At 41.9% G+C, this 19,780-nt stretch overlaps 1 protein-coding gene across 19 annotated transcripts in view; it reads left to right on the top strand.

Moving 5' to 3' along the window:
- The window catches only part of ptk2.S (protein tyrosine kinase 2 S homeolog), a 182,990-nt gene that overhangs the window by 158,175 nt on the left and 5,035 nt on the right, over window positions 1-19,780 (top strand). For all 19 annotated transcript variants that reach the window (NM_001091540.1, XM_041567144.1, XM_041567140.1 and 16 more), the window contains 8 exon segments: window positions 1,575-1,779; window positions 8,771-8,879; window positions 9,299-9,385; window positions 11,275-11,412; window positions 12,290-12,421; window positions 13,483-13,545; window positions 15,914-15,953; window positions 16,056-16,162. In NM_001091540.1, the coding sequence (NP_001085009.1) occupies window positions 1,575-1,779; window positions 8,771-8,879; window positions 9,299-9,385; window positions 11,275-11,412; window positions 12,290-12,421; window positions 13,483-13,545; window positions 15,914-15,953; window positions 16,056-16,162 (881 nt within the window).

Raw genomic sequence — 19,780 nt, 5'->3', positions numbered from 1 at the left:
GTCAGACAGAGGTGAGAAGTTTTATAAGTAATGTGTGCTGATCTCAGTGGCCAGAACCAGCAGTGCAGCTGTACCATTATATATAACATCCAGAGCAAGAAACAAGTGTCAGTGTGTGACCCCCCCCCAGCTTGTTACACAATATGATCTGGGACTGGGCAAAGACTACGGGATCCTCTCAGATGAGCCCAGTTCATTCTCACATAAACTATAAATGTGCCAGGAATTAATCATTTCATTGCAAAAATCACATTTCTGGTTTATTTAATGTTTGTTTTGTTGGAATTGGCAGAAATTTCCTTTTAAGGAGAAAATGGGGAATATTTGTTATGTTTTTAGAAGGAAGTACAAAACTATGGCACAATCGTAGTTGCTTTACTTTATTAAAGGAGCAGTATCCCCTTTTGTTCAACATGAGCTGCCTTTTGTTTCAATAGGACTTTTGTCTGTTTTTTTGTATGTTATCATCAAAACATTATCACTCATGTATTATAAGGGATAATGTACCCCCTACTGTAAATGATAAGGATATTAGAAGTCACCGAGGGGTTGTTCTGTGACCATATAAAGGCACAAGGCTGCAGGCTGAGTTATACAGGGAACTCTGAGTATCACTCATGTATTATAAGGGATAATGTACCCCCTACTGTAAATGATAAGGATATTAGAAGTCATTGAGGGGTTGTTCTGTGACCATATAAAGGCACAAGGCTGCAGGCTGAGTTATACAGGGAACTCTGAGTATCACTCATGTATTATAAGGGATAATGTACCCCCTACTGTAAATGATAAGGATATTAGAAGTCACTGAGGGGTTGTTCTGTGACCATATAAAGGCACAAGGCTGCAGGCTGAGTTATACAGGGAACTCTGAGTATCACTCATGTATTATAAGGGATAATGTACCCCCTACTGTAAATGATAAGGATATTAGAAGTCACTGAGGGGTTGTTCTGTGACCATATAAAGGCACAAGGCTGCAGGCTGAGTTATACAGGGAACTCTGAGTATCACTCATGTATTATAAGGGATAATGTACCCCCTACTGTAAATGATAAGGATATTAGAAGTCACTGAGGGGTTGTTCTGTGACCATATAAAGGCACAAGGCTACAGGCTGAGTTTTACAGGGAACTCTGAGTATCACTCATGTATTATAAGGGATAATGTACCCCCTACTGTAAATGATATAGTGAATAAAGTACCCCCTTTTGTAAAATATAGGGATATTATAAGTTACCGAGGAGTTTCATGACCATATAAAAACACGAGGCCGAAGGCCGAGTGTTTTTATACAGGTCATGGAACTCCGAGGTAACTTCTAATAGCCTCATATTTTACAACTGGGGGTACTTTATTTATTATAATACACAAGTTTCAGTGAGTCATGTGACAGAAATGACATCAGAACTCACCGTTTATAACTGATGACATCAGAACTCACCGTTTATAAGGATATAATTTACAGGATATTCATGGCTTTTGTGTATTATAAGGATATTAAGAATGTCGTTAGTAAACGTATGCCCTTTTTACTGCCTATGAATTAATTTCTCCTGTTTGTGCTTTTCCAGGTGTGTGCATGTGGGAAATATTAATGTATGGAGTTAAGCCTTTTCAAGGGGTAAAGAACAACGATGTGATTGGTCGAATTGAGAATGGAGAACGCTTGCCGATGCCCCCCAACTGCCCGCCCACTCTGTACAGCCTTATGACTAAGTGTTGGGCGTATGATCCAAGCAGGAGGCCGCGGTTTACTGAACTCAAAGCACAACTCAGGTAGGGGCCCCTGGGACCCTCGGAGGGTTTAGTGCCTCCCAAAGTGAGTCCTCTCTTGTCTCAGTATCTGTATGTACATGTGCTGAGCTAGTGGAGCTGCCATATTGCTGTTATTAACTCAACCTCATGGTCTGGGCACATTGTTTTTACAGCCTTAAAGGGGTTGTTCACCTTTAAGTTAACGGTTAGTATGATGTAAAGAGGGATATTCTGAGACAATTTACAATTTACCATGTAGTAATTATGTGCATTAATTACTAATCAGCCTTATATTGTGACATTTCTATTCTATGTGTACTGTATATTGTGAGTGGCTCCCTAAGCTCAGTAAGTGACAGCAGCACAGAGCATGTGAATCAGCAGAAAAGAAGATGGGGAGCTACTGGGGCATCTTTGGAGACACAGATCTTTACTGCTAAAGGGCTGTGGTTGCCTTGGGCTGGTACAGAAGCACAAAACATCATGTACAACCTTTCTACCTACTTCTTTAGTTAGGCTTTAGTTCTCCTTTAAAGATGCACCACCCCTTTAATGTAATTTCTTATCAAAAGACTGAAAGTGGCACAACCTGAACAGCAGCCATATTGAGTGTGTTGTATTTTGTGCAATTACAAACTACACAACTCTGCGTCACTTTTGAGTCTTGTTTATGGGAAGTTGCCTTTAATAGATCCTCTCATCCAGTTTTCTGCCTGTTTGTGCTGCTCTCTGTGCCAAGTAAACTGACAGTTAGTTTATCCGCAGTTGCAGATGAGAATCCCCCGATTGTATGAGGGGTTCAGAGACGCATTCTCTATACACTAGCTGCACGGTCTCTTTATGACCACTAGAGGCAGCATTGTGGTGTCTAAAGACTCCAATAAAAAGTGGCGATTGGCAGACTTTGTGTGTGTGATTTTTCCTGGTGGGACTTGATTGATTGGAATTATAAGGAAACTTACAATGCACTTGAATGTGTAGATTACTGCTTTATTTTTTTTTTTTATATTTCCTGTTCTCACTAACTTAATTTTCTGCCGACTCTATTCCACTGACTGACATGACCAGCAGGTGGCCCTGTTGTTTCAAATCCAATTCATATTCACTTGTTTGTAGTGTTTACATTTCCCTTATCATCTTTCAGGGATATTATAGGACTCCAATATTGCATTGTATTACTTATTGCAGGTATGGGATCCGTCATCCAGAAACCCGTTACGGAAAGGCCATCTCCCATAGACTCCTTTCTATCCAAATAATCCAAATTTTTTCAAAATGATTTCTGTGTAATAATAAAACATTATTTTGTACTTGATCCCAACTAAGATATAATTAATCTTTATTGGAGGCAAAACCAGCCTATTGGCTTTATTTAATATTTAAATGATTTTCTAGTAGACTTAAGGTATGAAGATCCTAATTACGGAAAGATTTGTTATCTGGAAAACCCCAGGTCCCAAACTTTCTGGATAACGGGTCCCATACCTGTACTTGATCCCAACTAAGATATAATTAATCCTTATTGGAGGCAAAACCAGCCTATTGGCTTTATTTCATGTTTATATGATTTTCTAGTAGACTTAAGGAATGAAGATCCAAATTACGGATAGATCTCTTATCTGGAAACCCCTAGTTCCTCAGCATTTTGGATAACAGGTCCCATACCTGTACCAGCTTTTTTTTGTTTATTTCTCATTGTATTTTAAAGGGGATATAAAGCCAATAAACACTATTTTGCCTAATGAAAGAAAATATAATTCAAAGCCACCTTCCAATATTCATGTATTTCTCGTTTTCAATAGATTTATAGTTATATGTATAAATGTAATTGCTACTGAGAGCAGTGACCTCCCTTTCTGCTTTGTGCACTGCTTGTTCTGACTGCTGAAACAATGTAGCAGAAGCCAGATGATGAGTAGACCTGTTAGAAAGCAAGCAAAGCATTGTGGGAAGTGGAGATTTGACTGGAGGACTTCTCTTATGTTGTTTCAAGAGTCAGAACCAGCAGTGCGGAAGGGAACAGACAGACGCTGCAGGCAGAATTCTGGGAAGGAATGTTGTGTTGTGGGTAAAACCCATTGTGTTGTGTAAAATTGCTGTTGTGCAGGGTGTGTAAGTGCTTCCCTGCATACAGTGGGGTCATTAGAGAATAATCCTATGATTAATTAATATCGGCTCCAGGTGATACAGATGTCTAGGCTCCGCCCTAAGGAGCAGATCTGTCCCATTGGTCTAATCTGATGTTATTTATAATTAGTGATTAATGAAAGAAGTGGAAGTTGTGATGCTGTTTGTATTTGTCCTGATAAAGAACATTCCTTGTGTCACTTTTTCCACTTACCCCCCCCCCCATCACTAGTGATTGTATCAAGTGTGTGTCTTTATGTCTGTCCCTCCACTGTCCCTTTATTATTATTATTATTATTATTATTATTATTCCCCCTGGGCCCCATCATTTCTCAGTGAGGAAGTGCTGAATGGGCCCTTTGTGAATAACACTAAAAAAGAGACCAGCCCATTGGCACAGAGATCTATTTCCCCCAAAATCCTCTCCTCTTTCCTATATATTCCTTTGTCTGACCCAGGTATGTGCCCTCATGTCTCACCCACACCAGTCTCTTTATACAACATTCACATAAGTGCTCCCTAATATCTCACCGAGTATCCCCATGTCCTGTGTGTACTGATAGGTAATTATGTACAGACTATGAGCAAATGTAGGGACTGTTCCACCTGAATTATGCTTAGTACAGGGAATACCTATGCTGTCATAGTTTTATGGGATCTCTCTGTACAGACTATGAGCAAACTTAGGGACTGTTCCTGCTGAATTGTGCTTAGTACAGGGAATACCTATGCTGCATAGTTTTATTGTATCTCTCTGTACAGACTATGAGCAAACTTAGGGGCTGTTCCTGCTGAATTGTGCTTAGTACAGGGAATACCTATGCTGCCATAGTTTTATGGGATCTCTCTGTACAGACTATGAGCAAACTTAGGGGACTGTTCCTGCTGAATTGTGCTTAGTACAGGGAATACCTATGCTGCCATAGTTTTATGGGATCTCTCTGTACAGACTATGAGCAAACTTAGGGACTGTTCCTGCTGAATTGTGCTTAGTACAGGGAATACCTATGCTGTCATAGTTTTATGGGATCTCTCTGTACAGACTATGAGCAAACTTAGGGACTGTTCCTGCTGAATTGTGATTAGTACAGAGGAATACTAGATCATGAAGGTATAGTCACCCTATTAAAGGAATTTAGTGAATTTAGGAAGGCACAGTTTGGTTGTACCCTGTGGCTATTGATAGTAACTCTGTCTCATAGTGTAACAAGTAGAGCTGAAGCAGGGCAGTGGGTTTGGGATAGGATGATGAGAGGGATAGGATGATGAGAGGCATAGGATGATGAGAGGCATAGGATGATGAGAGGCATAGGATGATGAGAGGCATAAGATGATGAGAGGGATAGGATGATGAGAGGGATAGGATGATGAGAGGGATAGGATGATGAGAGGGATAGGATGATGAGAGGCATAGGATGATGAGAGGGATAGGATGATGAGAGGGATAGGATGATGAGAGGGATAGGAAGATGAGCTGCAGGACTGGGCAGAATCTATAGAGACAGAGGAATGTTGGGGTTGGAGGATCAGGATTGTATTTATATGTAACATATTGTCAGTAGTGACTTTCTCTGTAGCTTTATTCCTCCCCTCTGCGAGAGCTGCCATGAGATTCCCCAGTGAGAATTTCTGGGACGTCTCTTTGTATCGGCCGCCAGGGAACGGTTCATCTGAAAACTGCTGCTCACTAAAAATATTCTGTTTGGGAAAATATCCTACAATGTGACTTGTTGCCCTCTCAGCATTCTGTGCTGCCCCTGTGACTTGTACAACAGCTGGAGAGGCCGGGCCTTTCCCATTCCTTGTACCTCCCTCTGCTATTCACTTCCCATTGTCACACACACATACAGTATATACAGTACAGGTGTGGGATCCATTATCCTGAAACCCCTTATCCAGAAAGCTTCATATTACAGAAAGGCCATCTCCCATAGACTCCATTTTATCCAATTAATGTAAATTTTTAAAACCGATTTCCTTTTTCTGTGTAATAATAAAACAGTAACTTGTACTTGATCCCAACTAAGATATAATTAATCCTTATTGGAGGCAAATCAGCCTATTGGGTTTATTTCATGTTTATATGATTTTCTAGTAGACTTATGGTATGAAGATCCAAATTACAGAAAGATCCAGGGGTGTAACTACAGAGGAAGCAGCTGCAGGGGGGCCCAGGAGGTATATTGGGCCCTATGAGCCCTAATTAATGTGCAATTTCAACATATTTTGGTAAAAAAAAAATAACCTCTGGGGGCCGTAAAATTAATTTGCTGTGGGGCCCAGTAAGATCTACTCACTGAAAAAGATCCATTATCTAGAAAACCCCAGGTCCTGAGCATTCTGGATAACAGGTCCTATACTAGAGTGCTGCACGGGTCAATTTTTTATAATAGTGTCACACGCCAGACACTGGCCTTAGCATTAAATTGATATGTGTTTAAAGGGGTTGTTTACCTTTAAATTAACTGTTAGTATGATGCAGACAGGGATATTCTGAGACAATTTGCAATTGGTTTTCATTTTTATTATTTGTGGTTTTTGACTTATTTAGCTTTTTATTCAGCAGCTCTTCAGTTTTCAATTTGTTAACTGGCTGCTAGGGTCCAAATTCCCCTAGCAACCATGTACTGATTTGAATAAGAGACTGGAATATGAATAGGAGAGGCCTGATTAGATGAGGAATAAAAAGTTGCAATAACAATATATTTGTAGCCTTACAGAGCATTTGATTTTTAGATGGGGTCGGTGACCTCCATTTGAAACCTGGAAAGAATCGGAGGAAGAAGACAAATAATTAAAAAACTGTAAATAAATAAATAAATAACGAAGACCAATTGAAAAGTAGCTTAGAATTGACTGTTCTATAACATATTAAAAGTTAACTTAAAGGGGAACCTCTCCTGCCAGCAATTTTGTGAATGAGTGTTTGAAATGAAGGATAGATCCGTGAGCCTCTTGGGACTGTTCCTCTGATTAGGGACCTCTATCTGCTCCACCTTCACAATTTCTATCTAAGTGCAAAGACATTCTGACCCCTCAACAAACACTCTGCTCTGCTGAAATAACCATCTCTACTGCTCCTTTAAAGGGGAACTATTGTAAAACTATCTGATAGGGAGGCTCCTTTCCTAGCAGATGTATTAGAGCTCACTCAAATAACTGATTCCAGAACAAACAAAATCTAACAAAATAACTGCCTTTTGCACAAATCCTGCATGTAGAGAGACATGATGTCTGGTGAGTTTAATAGAGTGAGCTCTAATACATCTTCTAGGCAAAAGGAGCCCCCCTATAAGATATATTGGATCTAACTGTCAGTGAATATCTGACACCCAACTGCTGCATGAAGAGAGAATGAAGAGAAACAGATGAGGAGAGAGGAATAGTGTATATAAATGTGATTATTTCAGAAACAATGCAAAATATTTAATTGATTGTATTTAAAAAGTTTCTTACTTAAGTGTGAGTAAGCTTCTGGATAGTTCCCCTTTAAATTAACCTGCTAACTGCCAGATAGAAATTACAAGCCTTGTGTTTAGGGATGCACCGAATCCAGGATTCGCTTCGGGATTCAGCCAGGATTTGGCCTTTTTCAGCAGGATTCGACGGAATCCTTCTGCCGAACCGAATCCAAATCCTAATTTGCATATGCAAATTAGGGGCAGGGAGGGAAATGGCGTGACTTTTAGTCACAAAACAAGGAAGCAAAAAATGTTTCCCCATTCCCACCCCTAATTAGCAAATGCAAATTAGGGTTCGGTTCGGTATTCGGCCGAATCTTTCGCGAAGGATTCGGCCATGGTACTGACTGGCGGATCCACAGACACAGCCAACAAGGGGCAACTGCCAGTTCTGCTGAACGTAAAGCCCAGACAGTCAGAGCAGCTGTAGTTTCCAGGCATAGAGAGTTTTCATGGTGGCAGCCATCCAATAATAACAATCCACAAAGCAGAGCGGGGAGGTGGAGATGATTAGTTGCACATAGACTGAGAGCAGAAGGGTTCCAGTAACATACGTGAGGTATACACGCCTCCAGCACTGGCTCCATCTCCCACTTATTGCATTTATTTCATACTCTCCGGACACACCGGGATCTTATTGGCTGTTCCTGCCTCGTTATGGATTTCATTCAGTTCATGGATTGGCATTGAGTTGTGTAAGTAACTGGTTGGCTTTCTCCTGACCAATGTTATATTTAGAGGCACATTTATCAAGGGTTGAATTTCGAATTCATATTAGTTTTTTTAAATTTGAAATCCGCCTAGTCATAAATTTATAACAAAATCACATTTTTTTAAACTCGGACGAATGTAAACGACCCGAAAACTCAAATCGAATTTGATTTGAATTATAAAAACTCAATTTCGATGTTTAAAAAACTCCATTCGAGTTTTTTTTCTCAGCAGGTTTTTGGTGGCGAATAATCGAGTTTGAGTTCTTAAAGGGCCAGAGTATCATAAATCTCGAAAATTCTACAATTCTCAATTCGAATTTGAGAGTTTTGATCAATAAATTTTTAGAAAATTTAAATTTTCACTTCGACCCTTAATCAATCTGCCCCTTAAAGTCATTCCTTTATACGAGCTGCTGATTTACACTTATATCTCAGTGTATCGCTGCTAAATGATATCACAATAAATGTCCCTGCGCATTATTCAGTGATATCACAATAACCATGCCTGTGCAACCGTCCCTGCTTTGCTACATGGTTTATCTTGAGGTGTCACTGTGCTGCTCAGTTTAGTGTCGCTGTGCAGTTCAACCAGGCAGAATGTGGGGGTTATAAGTCTGTGACAGGTGCAGGGATTGATTCCACCCATAGTTGTGTGTGTTTAGTAAGGTCCTGGGAGTCGGTCACTCAGTTTTCCATGTGTTTATCCCCTAGTACTGTACTGGAAGAGGAGAAGTTGCAGCAGGAGGAGCGGATGAGGATGGAATCCCGCCGGCAGGTGACGGTGTCCTGGGATTCAGGATCGGAGGAGGCCCCCCCAAAGGTCAGTGACTGTTAGAAACAGGCAGTTTATTTAGTCACTTGGGATGGTGCAGTAACTTTTTCACACTGTAATATTCCTGCCAGCCTGTTTCTTTAAATAGAAATTCTTATGTACTCTGTATTTAGCAGAGAAGGGCTGTTCATTTGTACATTTAGCTCTTGTTAAACTACAACTCCCAGGATCCTCCCTTAGCAGTCAGCTCAGATGTGGTTAGAGCGTTATATACACTGGGGCTTCACTGCACTGCTGCAAGCGACTCATCACGCAGGAGGCCACAGGCTGTGTCTCAGCACTTTCTCTCTGCCACCTGTCCTGCCAACTGCCACTGATACAGAGAGCCGTGTCCAGTCTATGAATAGGGGCTTGTGTGTTGCCATAGTGACGTACATTCATTAATTATCTTCTCCTGTCTGATTCAGCCCAGCAGACCCGGTTACCCCAGCCCAAGGTCCAGCGAGGGATTTTTCCCCAGTCCTCAACACATGGTGCAGCCCAATCACTACCAGGTAAGTCCAATCTTATTGGGTCAATATTGCAGGTGTGGGTGGCAGTTAGAACTGACCATTCTGCGGAGCATTTTTCTCATCCATCGTTCGCTCGGCAGGAGGAAATATCTTCTTGTTGGTCTCTTATAGGCAGATAAAGGCTTTAAATAATGCCAGTCTGTGCAAATAGATATCTGTCACTGGCATTTCCAACTGGCAGCTCCTGCCTCTCAAAACAACATCCCCTTAAAAGAGAACTAAACCCTAAAAATTAATGTGGCTAAAAATGTCCTATTTTATAGAGTGAACTTATTGCACGAGGCTAAAGTTTGAGCTTGTCAATAGCAGCAATGATCCAGGACTTCAAACTTGTCACAGGGGGTCACCATCTTGGAAAGTGTCTGTGACACTCACATGCTCAGTGGGCTCTGATTGGCTGTTGAGAAGCTAAGCTTAGGGCTCGTCACTAATTATCCAGCAGAAAATGAGCTTCCCTGGCTGTAATATAAGCTGATGCTACAGGTTTGCTGATTATTCAATTCTGATGCTAATTGCACTGGTTTCTGTGCTGCCATGTAGTAATTATGTGTATTAATTACTAATCAGCCTTATATTGTGACATTTCTATTCTATGTGTACTGTATATTGTGAGTGGCTCCCTAAGCTCAGTAAGTGACAGCAGCACAGAGCATGTGAATCAGTGAATCAGCAGAAAAGAAGATGGGGAGCTACTGGGGCATCTTTGGAGACACAGATCTTTACTTCTAAAGGGCTGTGGTTGCCTTGGGCTGGTACAGAAGCACAAAACATCATGTACAACCTTTCTACCTACTTATTTAATTAGGCTTTAGTTCTCCTTTAAAGGAGAATGATTTACACTTCTCCTTTAATAGAACCAGAAAGTTATAAAGTTAAAGCTAACGAGTGCCCCAAGTACACAATTTGTGTTCGTTATATAGCTCTCCACACTATTGTGCTCTTGCCCCAAGACACCCCGTAAAGTATATATTATTGGCTTAGAAGATACCAGCTTTAAATAATACTCCTCTATATAGTTATTTTTGGAATGAGGTAAGGGATGCACCAAATCCACTATTTTGGATTCGGCCGAACCCCCGAATCCTTCGCCAAAAATTCGGCCGAATACCGAACTGAATTGGAACCCTAATTTGCATATGCAAATTAGGGGTGTGAAGGGGAAAACATTTTTTACTTCCTTATTTTGTGACCAAAAGTCATGCAATTTCCCTCCTAAATTAGGATTCGGTTCGGCCGGGCAGAAGGGTTCGGCCGAATCCAAATCCTGCTGAAAAAAGCCTAATCCGAATCGTGTTAAAAAAAAAAAAAAGTCTGAATCCTGCTGAAAAAGGCCGAATCCTGCTGAAAAAGGCCGAATCCTGCTGAAAAAGGCCGAATCCTGCTGAAAAAGGCCGAATCCTGCTGAAAAAGGCCGAATCCGAATCCTGCTGAAGCATCTCCATACTTTCTCTACTAAAAAACTATTTTAACATTTATTAAACCCTGCAGGGTAGTTTTGGCATGAATCAGGTTAAATCGGCCTGATTTTGTACCTACAGAAGGGAGCTGCCATATTGATTTCCCTTAAACAGTACAGTATACTGTATGTATAACACTGCTGGAGGTCTGCATGACCTCTCTTGGGTATATACTATATCTCCAGATTTGTATTTTGTGCATTTATCTGCCCTAAAAAGGGGCCCTGGTTGTGTGGTTTGTGTCTGGGGGATGTGGCTGTGTCATTCTGTGCCTCTCCAGGGAGGAACTTCTTGTATCTTGACTTCCATGTGCTTCTCACTTCCAAGCAATTTAGCTGATTGGGTATAAGGAACGGGGCTGTATTTCTGTAGCTGCTGCACCAGATGCTGCATATTCCCTCTCTCCTCTTCCAGGTTTCTGGTTTTTCCGTTTCCCATGGGATTCCTTCCATGTCAGGAAACATGTATCCAGGTCAGGCATCCGTTCTAGATCACATGGATTCCTGGAACCACCGGACACCTGATATAAACATGTGGCAGCCCAGTATGGAGGTAACGCCTTGCGCACGGATGCTGCGCTCACCAGATTCCTCACATTACAAACAGAAAAAAAACGTTTCGCTGTCAGACATTGGGGGTCATTTATAAAGGTCGCGCAGCGCATATTTATTTGCAAATGGTTGTATTGCCCATGCTTTTTCCTGAACGCTAAAATATTGCACTGCTGTGCCCGTCTTTCCGTTTTCTGCGAATTCGCATTGTGAATAAATATTCGTAAATGGCTCACAAATGAGACGGGTGTTTGCGTGAGTGCGCCCGGTGTGCGAGGTTGTTGTGTGCAAAAATAGCATTGATAGAAACTTAAATTTGCAATTTGTGAATTTCGCGAATATTTTCTCCGCCACCAAAGTTGTGGCGTAGCTCAAACAGAGTATTCGCAATGTGCATTTTTCGTATTTAAATTTTATTTGCACATCTTGTTTTCAATAAATCTTGATTCCAGTTGAGTGCGGTACTATGTCACTTTATTTACCTTATTTACGGGGGACGTGTTTGGCACAGGCACGTGTAATCACTCTCAATGTAATGGCATGGGGAGGGGCTAGGAGCAGCTTCCTGTTCTACACATCAGGAAGTGATGGGTCCAATGCAATTTTGCTTCCCCTATGTCCATACTTATTCACTTATTCTAACTGCTCCTCATTGGAGAAGAGCATTTGTTTGCAATCCGCTAGCCTGCATGCCAACAGTCTGCATCATATGGGGCTGTTATTGCCCAGGTCAGTGCCCTGCGCTGCCATTGGCCGATCCACTTGACACTATCCAGTGACATCATTTAGTGCATACATGTGGTGAGGGTTTACTTGGCCTTAGGTGGGGTGTCACTATAAAGAGGGAGCACTAAACATTAATCTTTTTTCTTTCCTAGGATTCTGGGCCCATGGACATGAGGAGTTTGGCCCAGGTTCTTCCGACTCATTTCATGGAGGAAAGGCTAATACGGCAGCAGCAAGAGATGGAAGAAGATCAGCGCTGGCTGGAAAAGGAGGAGAGATTTTTGGTAATAGTTTTTTCTCTTATCTAAAAACCATCTGATATAAACTCATCACCTGAACAGAACAAAGTAGTGCAGACTGATCAACCCACATCAAGTTCAGTCCCTTTTGTGCATGAATTCTCTCCTGGATATACAACTGGGCTCAATACTTATTCCTTATTATTACATTATATAATGCTGCTCATCGGAACAGAAATGTCTGACCTGTGAGAGCCATGTTGGTTAGTGCAGGTCCCTGTGAAATCTCCTCCTACAGGAAACAAGAGCAGACAGGATTGGTAGGTAACAACGTTGTAGTCCAACTAATCCCTGACTGTGACAGGCTGTGTATAGTGTGCGCTTCCTGTAAGTATACACAACAGCAAACCACAAGCCTCTGTCTTCTCTGTAATTGAGTCACGCCTGCTTGTAGCTGTGGTACTGGGGCTACAGTCAGTGCATGCAGCACCCACATCTGGACACAGCACCCACATCTGGACACAGCACCCACATCTGGACACAGCACCCACATCTGGACACAGCACCCACACCTGGACAAAGCACCCCACTGCCTACTCATTGCCCTCCTTTATAATCTGCTGCCCCGGGTTGGATCTGCTGAGCGCTCGCTTCTCTACAACAGCACAAACCATTATTTAAATTGTGTGTCCTCTCCAGCTTCTTCCTGAGGCCCCAGCGTGCACAGGGTTAAAGAGATCCAGTCGTTGGCTGCTGTTCCATTCCTTGCACTGGGCCAAGCCAAGATCATATAAGTCTTCCTCTAACAGGAAGAGGGAATTAATGCTGCTTTTTCTCCGTCCATGCGAGGAGCAGATCAGCTTGTCACACACACACAGCACAATTGTGATCTTTCTGTACAAAATGCAGTTTTTCAGCTGCTGCTGCTGCGCAGGGAGAAGGGTACGGCAGCTCCATTCATTTACTGCTCAGGAGTCGGACTCTGATAGGTTTAACTTATGAGCCAGGCTTTTTGGGAGTCTATATTGTGCCTGGCACCTTCTGTTATATCTCTATATACAGGTATCTATATTATATATCTATAATTCTCTACTTGTGCGTTTCAGAAGCCAGACGTGCGGCTCTCCCGGGGCTCCGTAGACCATGTGGATGGAAACATTCAGTGCCCGGTAAGTGACTTCACTATTTCTGTGTTTCGGGGCTGCGGAACATTATATGAGATGCGTTGGCACCTTCCGTCTGTAGCAGAGAAATCCAGGGATATCTCTTTGTATGGCAGATAAAGTAGCTGGAGCTTCAGACTGTCTCTGCAGTGAGATGTCTCTCCCCAGTATAAACGTCTGCTTAGAGTGAGTGGATTGTTTGGATGAGGCTGTCAAGTAACCGCTGTCTGTTTCCATAACAAACTCTGCAGATCTGTGCCAGCGGGGAGGCATTTCAGTTGATCCTTTCAGTGCCACAGTTGCCCGTATGCTGGGATTTCATACAGAGCCAGGCCTCCATCTGGGCAACACACGGGCAGGGCCAGTTATTAGTCTTTTATTCTCTTTAGTGCAGCCAGATGTTAATTCTCACCATTCACTCTCCAGTTTCCCATGGACTCAACCATGACAGCGACTTTTCCTTTTTGGGTTGTTTTTTTTTCCCCTGCACTAGGAATTTGGGGTCAAGTGGCATTAAAGAGACACGCACATCAAAATAGAGGTTTTATTTGTGCTACAGTTTTATATTTCCTCTCTAGAGATTCCACAAATCTTTCTACTATATTAACCCCTTCCTCTCTCTCTCTTCCCTCTGGGTGTAACTACAGCACATTATAAACAGAGCCTGCTCGTATAACCTATGAACATAATCCCATGCACTGTGAGTTCTGGGAGATCCAGTTCAGCAGGCGCAGAGAATAACTCTAGGTGATGTGATCTGTGCAAGGGAATTGAATCAAATGAATAAATAAGCCGCACTGTGTGCCCTGTCTGTGCCTAGGGTTGCCACCTGGCCGGTAAAAATTATGGTTGATCCCAATGTTATTAATAGGTAAAAAGCTAAATATAATAGATAAATATATAGGAAGGCCGGTACTTTTTCCAGAAAAGGTGGCACCCCAATCTGTGCCGCTCACATTTGCTTTGGGTGCACTCGCAGGAAGAGGGTGTAATTCAGTTTTTAACCACAGAGTTAATGTATCCTCTGCCTTTCAGACTCCTGAGTGTTTGTACATTGGCTTATTGTACCTGAATTCATCCAGAACTGGTTCAGCTCCTCTGCCCCTGGGCACTATTTTACCCCTCCGCTTTTTAGGATCTGGGACTGGTTTAACCCAATCACTGGCAATCGGATAATTGGAGCAGCCAGATGGGACCTCGCGCTGATTTGGGCAGATCTGTTTGATATAAAATGATGAAGTTGGGTGTGTGTATTTAACCTGGATTGTCCTATTGATGTGCTACACAAGACACTGGTGCAAGAATGGGTCACTATTCCGTGTGGTTCAACCATACGCAGATAAACACTCTCGTGTCCCGTGAAATCCTCTGACTCCTGATTCCTCTGACTCCGGCGCATGAGGAAACACTTCAGGAATGTCTGTGGCTGGAAAGCCATGAAAGGGAAGTTGGAGCAACTCGAGGTTTAGATAAGAAAACAACAACATTCCTCTGTGGCCCAGAACCTCCAGCCTCACAGCTCGCTTTGGGCCAAAGTACATTTACTAAAGAGTTCTTACACAGGTTCTCTGTTGTGGATAGAAATCATTGCACTGGAGGGAAGGCTGGGAAGTATGGAAAGCACCAGTGGGACATTTAAGAAACCATCTGCTCAGATACAGAAATAAGAACAGGGGTTGCTTTTTAATTTCCTCTATAACAACAGGGAAATTTGGAGCAGAAAGTCGTAACACTCACCCTCTGTGATACTCGACAGTCCCTTCTCCCAGTCTGTGGTCCCGGTGTGAGTCTCCCGGCTTCCACCTCCGTACAAATAATAAACAAAGAAAAAGCGAGTGGCACTCAGACTGTTCCTGTTGTTTTTGATAAAGAAGCTCAGTTCTTCTTTGTTTGTAAGTTGGGGCAGAGATAATCATTTGGATGGTGTTTCACTTTCACAATCAGAGAGTTAATTCTGCAGAGAGGGAGAATCTGATTAAATACCTTCTAGTCCCTAGTGAAGGACCTTGGGATGCATTGTCTGTCCATTCTGTCTCATTGACTGCTGATTGGTTAAAGGGGAACTATCACCGAAATGAAAATGTAATATAAGCTTCAGCATACTGGAATACGAAGTTTTCGAAATACAATCAATTAAATATTCTGCATTGTTTCTGAAATAATCAAGTTTATATTCACTATTCCTCTCTCAGCATCTGTTTCTCTTCATTATCTCTTCATGCGGCAGTTGGGTGTCAGATATTCACTGACAGTTAGATCCAGTATATCTTATAGGGGGGCTTCCTTTTGCCTAGAAGATGTATACTCATCCTTTATATGGTTGTACTTGTATAGTCGTATTAAACCAATATAATTATGACCTCTCTCTTTGTAGGCTGGTAACCAGCACATCTACCAACCCATTGGAAAGCCAGGTAAGTAGGTTTCCCTACTGTTTTCCACCCAGTTTGAACATCACACAGGCCCAATCAACCCTTGGTTTAACTCAAACTCAATGTATCTCTGTTTATGTGCAGATCATGTGGCTCCACCAAAGAAACCACCACGACCCGGGGCCCCCAGTCACCTGGGCAACCTGCCTGCACACAACAGTCCATTGGACAGCTACAATGAAGGTGTAAAGGTAGGAGGAGCCAGACTTTTTATTCAATTGAGGGAAAGGAACATCTGATGCATCTGTTGTTGCACAACTGCATTACTCAGCATTCCCTGGCAGGTTGCTGGAAGTTACATTTCCATAGCCATAGTATTATCTTCCCTGTACCCCAGGAAAAGAAATGCGGGGAGAGAAATCGCATGTCACAATACAATGAAGTAAAACATGTTTTCCCCCCTCCCACCTCTAATTTGCATATGCAAATTAGGATTCGGTTCAGTATTAGGCCGAATCTTTCTCAAAGGATTCGGGAGTTCGGCCGAATCCAAAATAGTGGATTTGGTGCATCCCTAGTATATACACTATATATCAATATCCACTCCATACCACATTATGTGTTAATGATTCTGGGCTCAGCCGCTGCCGTGGTGACTGTGGGAGGCTGCAGAGCTGACACCTCCTGAGTATATGGGTCAGTCTAAACTAGGGTTGCACCAAATCCAGGATTCAGCCTTTTTCTGCAGGATTCAAATTTCGCCGAATCCTGCTCTGCCAAACCGAATGCTAATTTGCATATGTAATTTAGGGACGGAAGAAAAATCGCATGACTTTTTGTCATGATACAAGGAAGTAAAAAATGTTTTCCTCTTCCCACCCCTAATTTACATATGCAAATTAGGATTTGGTTCAGTATTCGGCCAAATCTTTTGCGAATAGTGGATTCGGTGCATCCCTACTCTAAACCACATTACAGCTCCCACTATTCCTGCCCAGAGTCAGAACTAGGGATGCACCGAATCCGCTATTTTGGATTTGGCCGGACCCCTAAATCCAAAAAGATTTGGTTGAATACCGAATTCTAATTTTGCATATGCAAATTAGGGGTGGGAAGGGGGAAACCTTTTTTCCTTCCTTGTTTTGTGACAAAAAGTCATGCAATTTCCCTCCCGCCTCTAATTTGCATATGCAAATTAGGATTCGGTTAGGCTGGGCAGAAGGAATCGACCGAATCCTGCTGAAAAGGCTGAATCCTGGCCGAATCCCGAACCAAATCCTGGATTCGGTGCATCCCTAGTCAGAACAGCACATTTTTATTGTAGACAAAATAAACAGCGTTGAGAGCGCTTTGGTGAGAGCAGCATTTATTTGATATAACCAGCATGATCCAGTATTACAGAAAAAATTGGAACCAGGCATGGAATGTGAAGGTTACATACACATAGGGCCAGATTTATCAAGGGTCAAGGGAAAATTCAAGGTAAAAAAAAAAATCACATTTCAAGCTATTTTTGTGTACTTGGACTAGGAAATAGTGCAAATTTGATTCAAAAGTTCCAATATCTAAATTTATCATGTACTGTCTCTTTAAAACTTCGACCATTCGCCATCTAAAACCTGCCGAATTGCTGTTTTAGCCTATGGGGGACCTCCTAGAACCCATAGAATGGCGTCAATTGGTGGACTTTCAATCAAAATACTTTGAATCAAATTCGATCTGGCTTTGGTTCGAACAATCGAATACAGCCTATTCACCCGCTAAAAAAAAATTCGGTTGGTCTCTTTTTATTCGAATTTTGAAGTTATGGGAGTTCAAAAAAACTCCCATTATTTCGCAAATTGGACCCTTGGTAAATCTGCCCATAAGTATATTGCACAAGAAAGGCCAAACAAGAGATCACCGCACTATTCTGCTCTGTCCCAGTAGGGTAACAATGTGGTGCCAATAGATTCTGTGATATATAGAAACAGGGGACCCCCGTGTATCTCATCTGTGTCAGGGGACATAGTAGTGATGGTGCAAAATATCAAACATTAAGACCAAGATGTTGTGCAGGGAAAATGGAAATGTCTTGAGATTCTAGAAGCAACAGCTGGTGGAGCCAATGTTTCTTGTTGGGTCGGATCACTGAAGTCCACGTTGTACTTTTCAAACTGATATATTTCTTCTACTTCATCCTTAATTGTAGGGAAAAGACTGGGTCGCCAGAATTTAGGTACAGGTATAGGACCTGTTATGCAGAATGCTCGGGATCTGGGGCTTATAACGGATCTTTCCGTAATTTGGATCTTCATACCTTACGTGAAAATCATGTAAACATGAAATAAACCCAATGGGCTGGTTCTGCTTCCAATTAGGATTAATTATATCTTGGAGGTTTCCCATTGTCCTGCAATGTGCTCCGTTTATAATCGCTGCCATTCTCTAACTGCACAGTAAGTGAAGTGCTTGGTCCCTTTAAAGGATAAGTAAACCTTTAAAAGATTTGAACGTAATACAGATGAGGGGGCTATTCTAAGAGATTTTGCAATATACATTCATTATTTCTTTTGTTTTTATTTCAAGATATTAAGAGATACATGTACTGTTAATATGAATGAATTTTGTTACAACAGCGCCACCTGCTGGTCAGTTTCCCACCAGTCTGACCAGCAAGTAGTCAAGGAAGTTGTCAGGAGAAAGAAAGAGGCTGATGTTCTTCTGCTTAGGAATAAAATTAGAAACCTTTCTCACATCTTTCCTAAGCAGAAGAACATCAGCCTCTTTCTTTCTCCTGACAACTTCCTTGACTACTTGCTGGTCAGACTGGTGGGAAAATGACCAGCAGGTGGTGCTGTTGTAACACAATTCATTCATATTAACAGTACATGTATCCCTTTTTATCTTGGAATTAAAGAAAAATAAATAATGAATGTACATTGCCAAATTTCTTAGAATAGTCCCCTCATTAATTTAACATTCACTTATTTTAAAGGTTTACTTATCCTTTAACTGGGGTCACTTATAAGCAGCACATTCTGAATTTATATTATCCTTCAACTGGTGGTTCCCCAATCCTAAACTGGACGTGTATAGTGTGACGTCTGCTGGAGGGCCCTCCTGCCTTGGGTTCAGCTCTATCCCCCCAAAAAACACAGGCAATTGTGCAGAATAGGTATCAGAATATTTGGGTATAATCTCAAGCCCTGTAGCTAAGGGGTTCATTACCAGGTAACATTCATTTTAATCTGAAGGAAGAATGAAAGATGCTGTGAAACGATTTTTCCAGAATAATTTTCCTTGCTCAGTCTTTTTTGGGCCACCAAGTCTGGACTAATCATTCCTTTTTTTTGGAGTGAGGTTGATGCAGTCAATGTTTAGTTCCCCTTTAACTGCCTCTGGGTTTCCCTATGTGTCCTGTGGTGTCCCTGGAATACTGACAAGCAAAGTCTTAGGACATTCGTAATATTCTTAATAAAATTATTTTAATATATCTGACCCCCCTCCTGTGAGCAGTGGAACAGCCCAGTAGATTCTTTTTCTGCCATGACTTTACCGGCCCCACAAATATCAATTGATGAGGTCACTGAAAAGGTTCACATTTCAAGGGAAAATATTCTTCAATATAAAATGACAGAATCTTGGCACATTTCTAATTCCCAGCTCTCCTCTTCGTTCGAGACAGAACCTAATAGCTGAGACGTACAGGGAAATGCACCCTATTAGTATGCAGGGGAGTAGGGTGTGCTTGCCCTTTAAATTCCTGACAGCCAATAATTGGCAACCTGTTTGGATGCACTTCTTCCTGTTACAGTTAGAGCTGTAGTATTTCTGGTCAGGTGATCTCTTCCTGTTACAGTTAGAGCTGCAGTATTTCTGGTCAGGTG

This window comes from Xenopus laevis, chromosome 6S (assembly GCF_017654675.1).
Source record: "Xenopus laevis strain J_2021 chromosome 6S, Xenopus_laevis_v10.1, whole genome shotgun sequence".
NCBI classification, from domain to species: domain Eukaryota; kingdom Metazoa; phylum Chordata; class Amphibia; order Anura; family Pipidae; genus Xenopus; species Xenopus laevis.
Note: the sequence above shows the minus strand (reverse complement) of the source record. Positions and strands in the feature narration are given on the sequence as shown.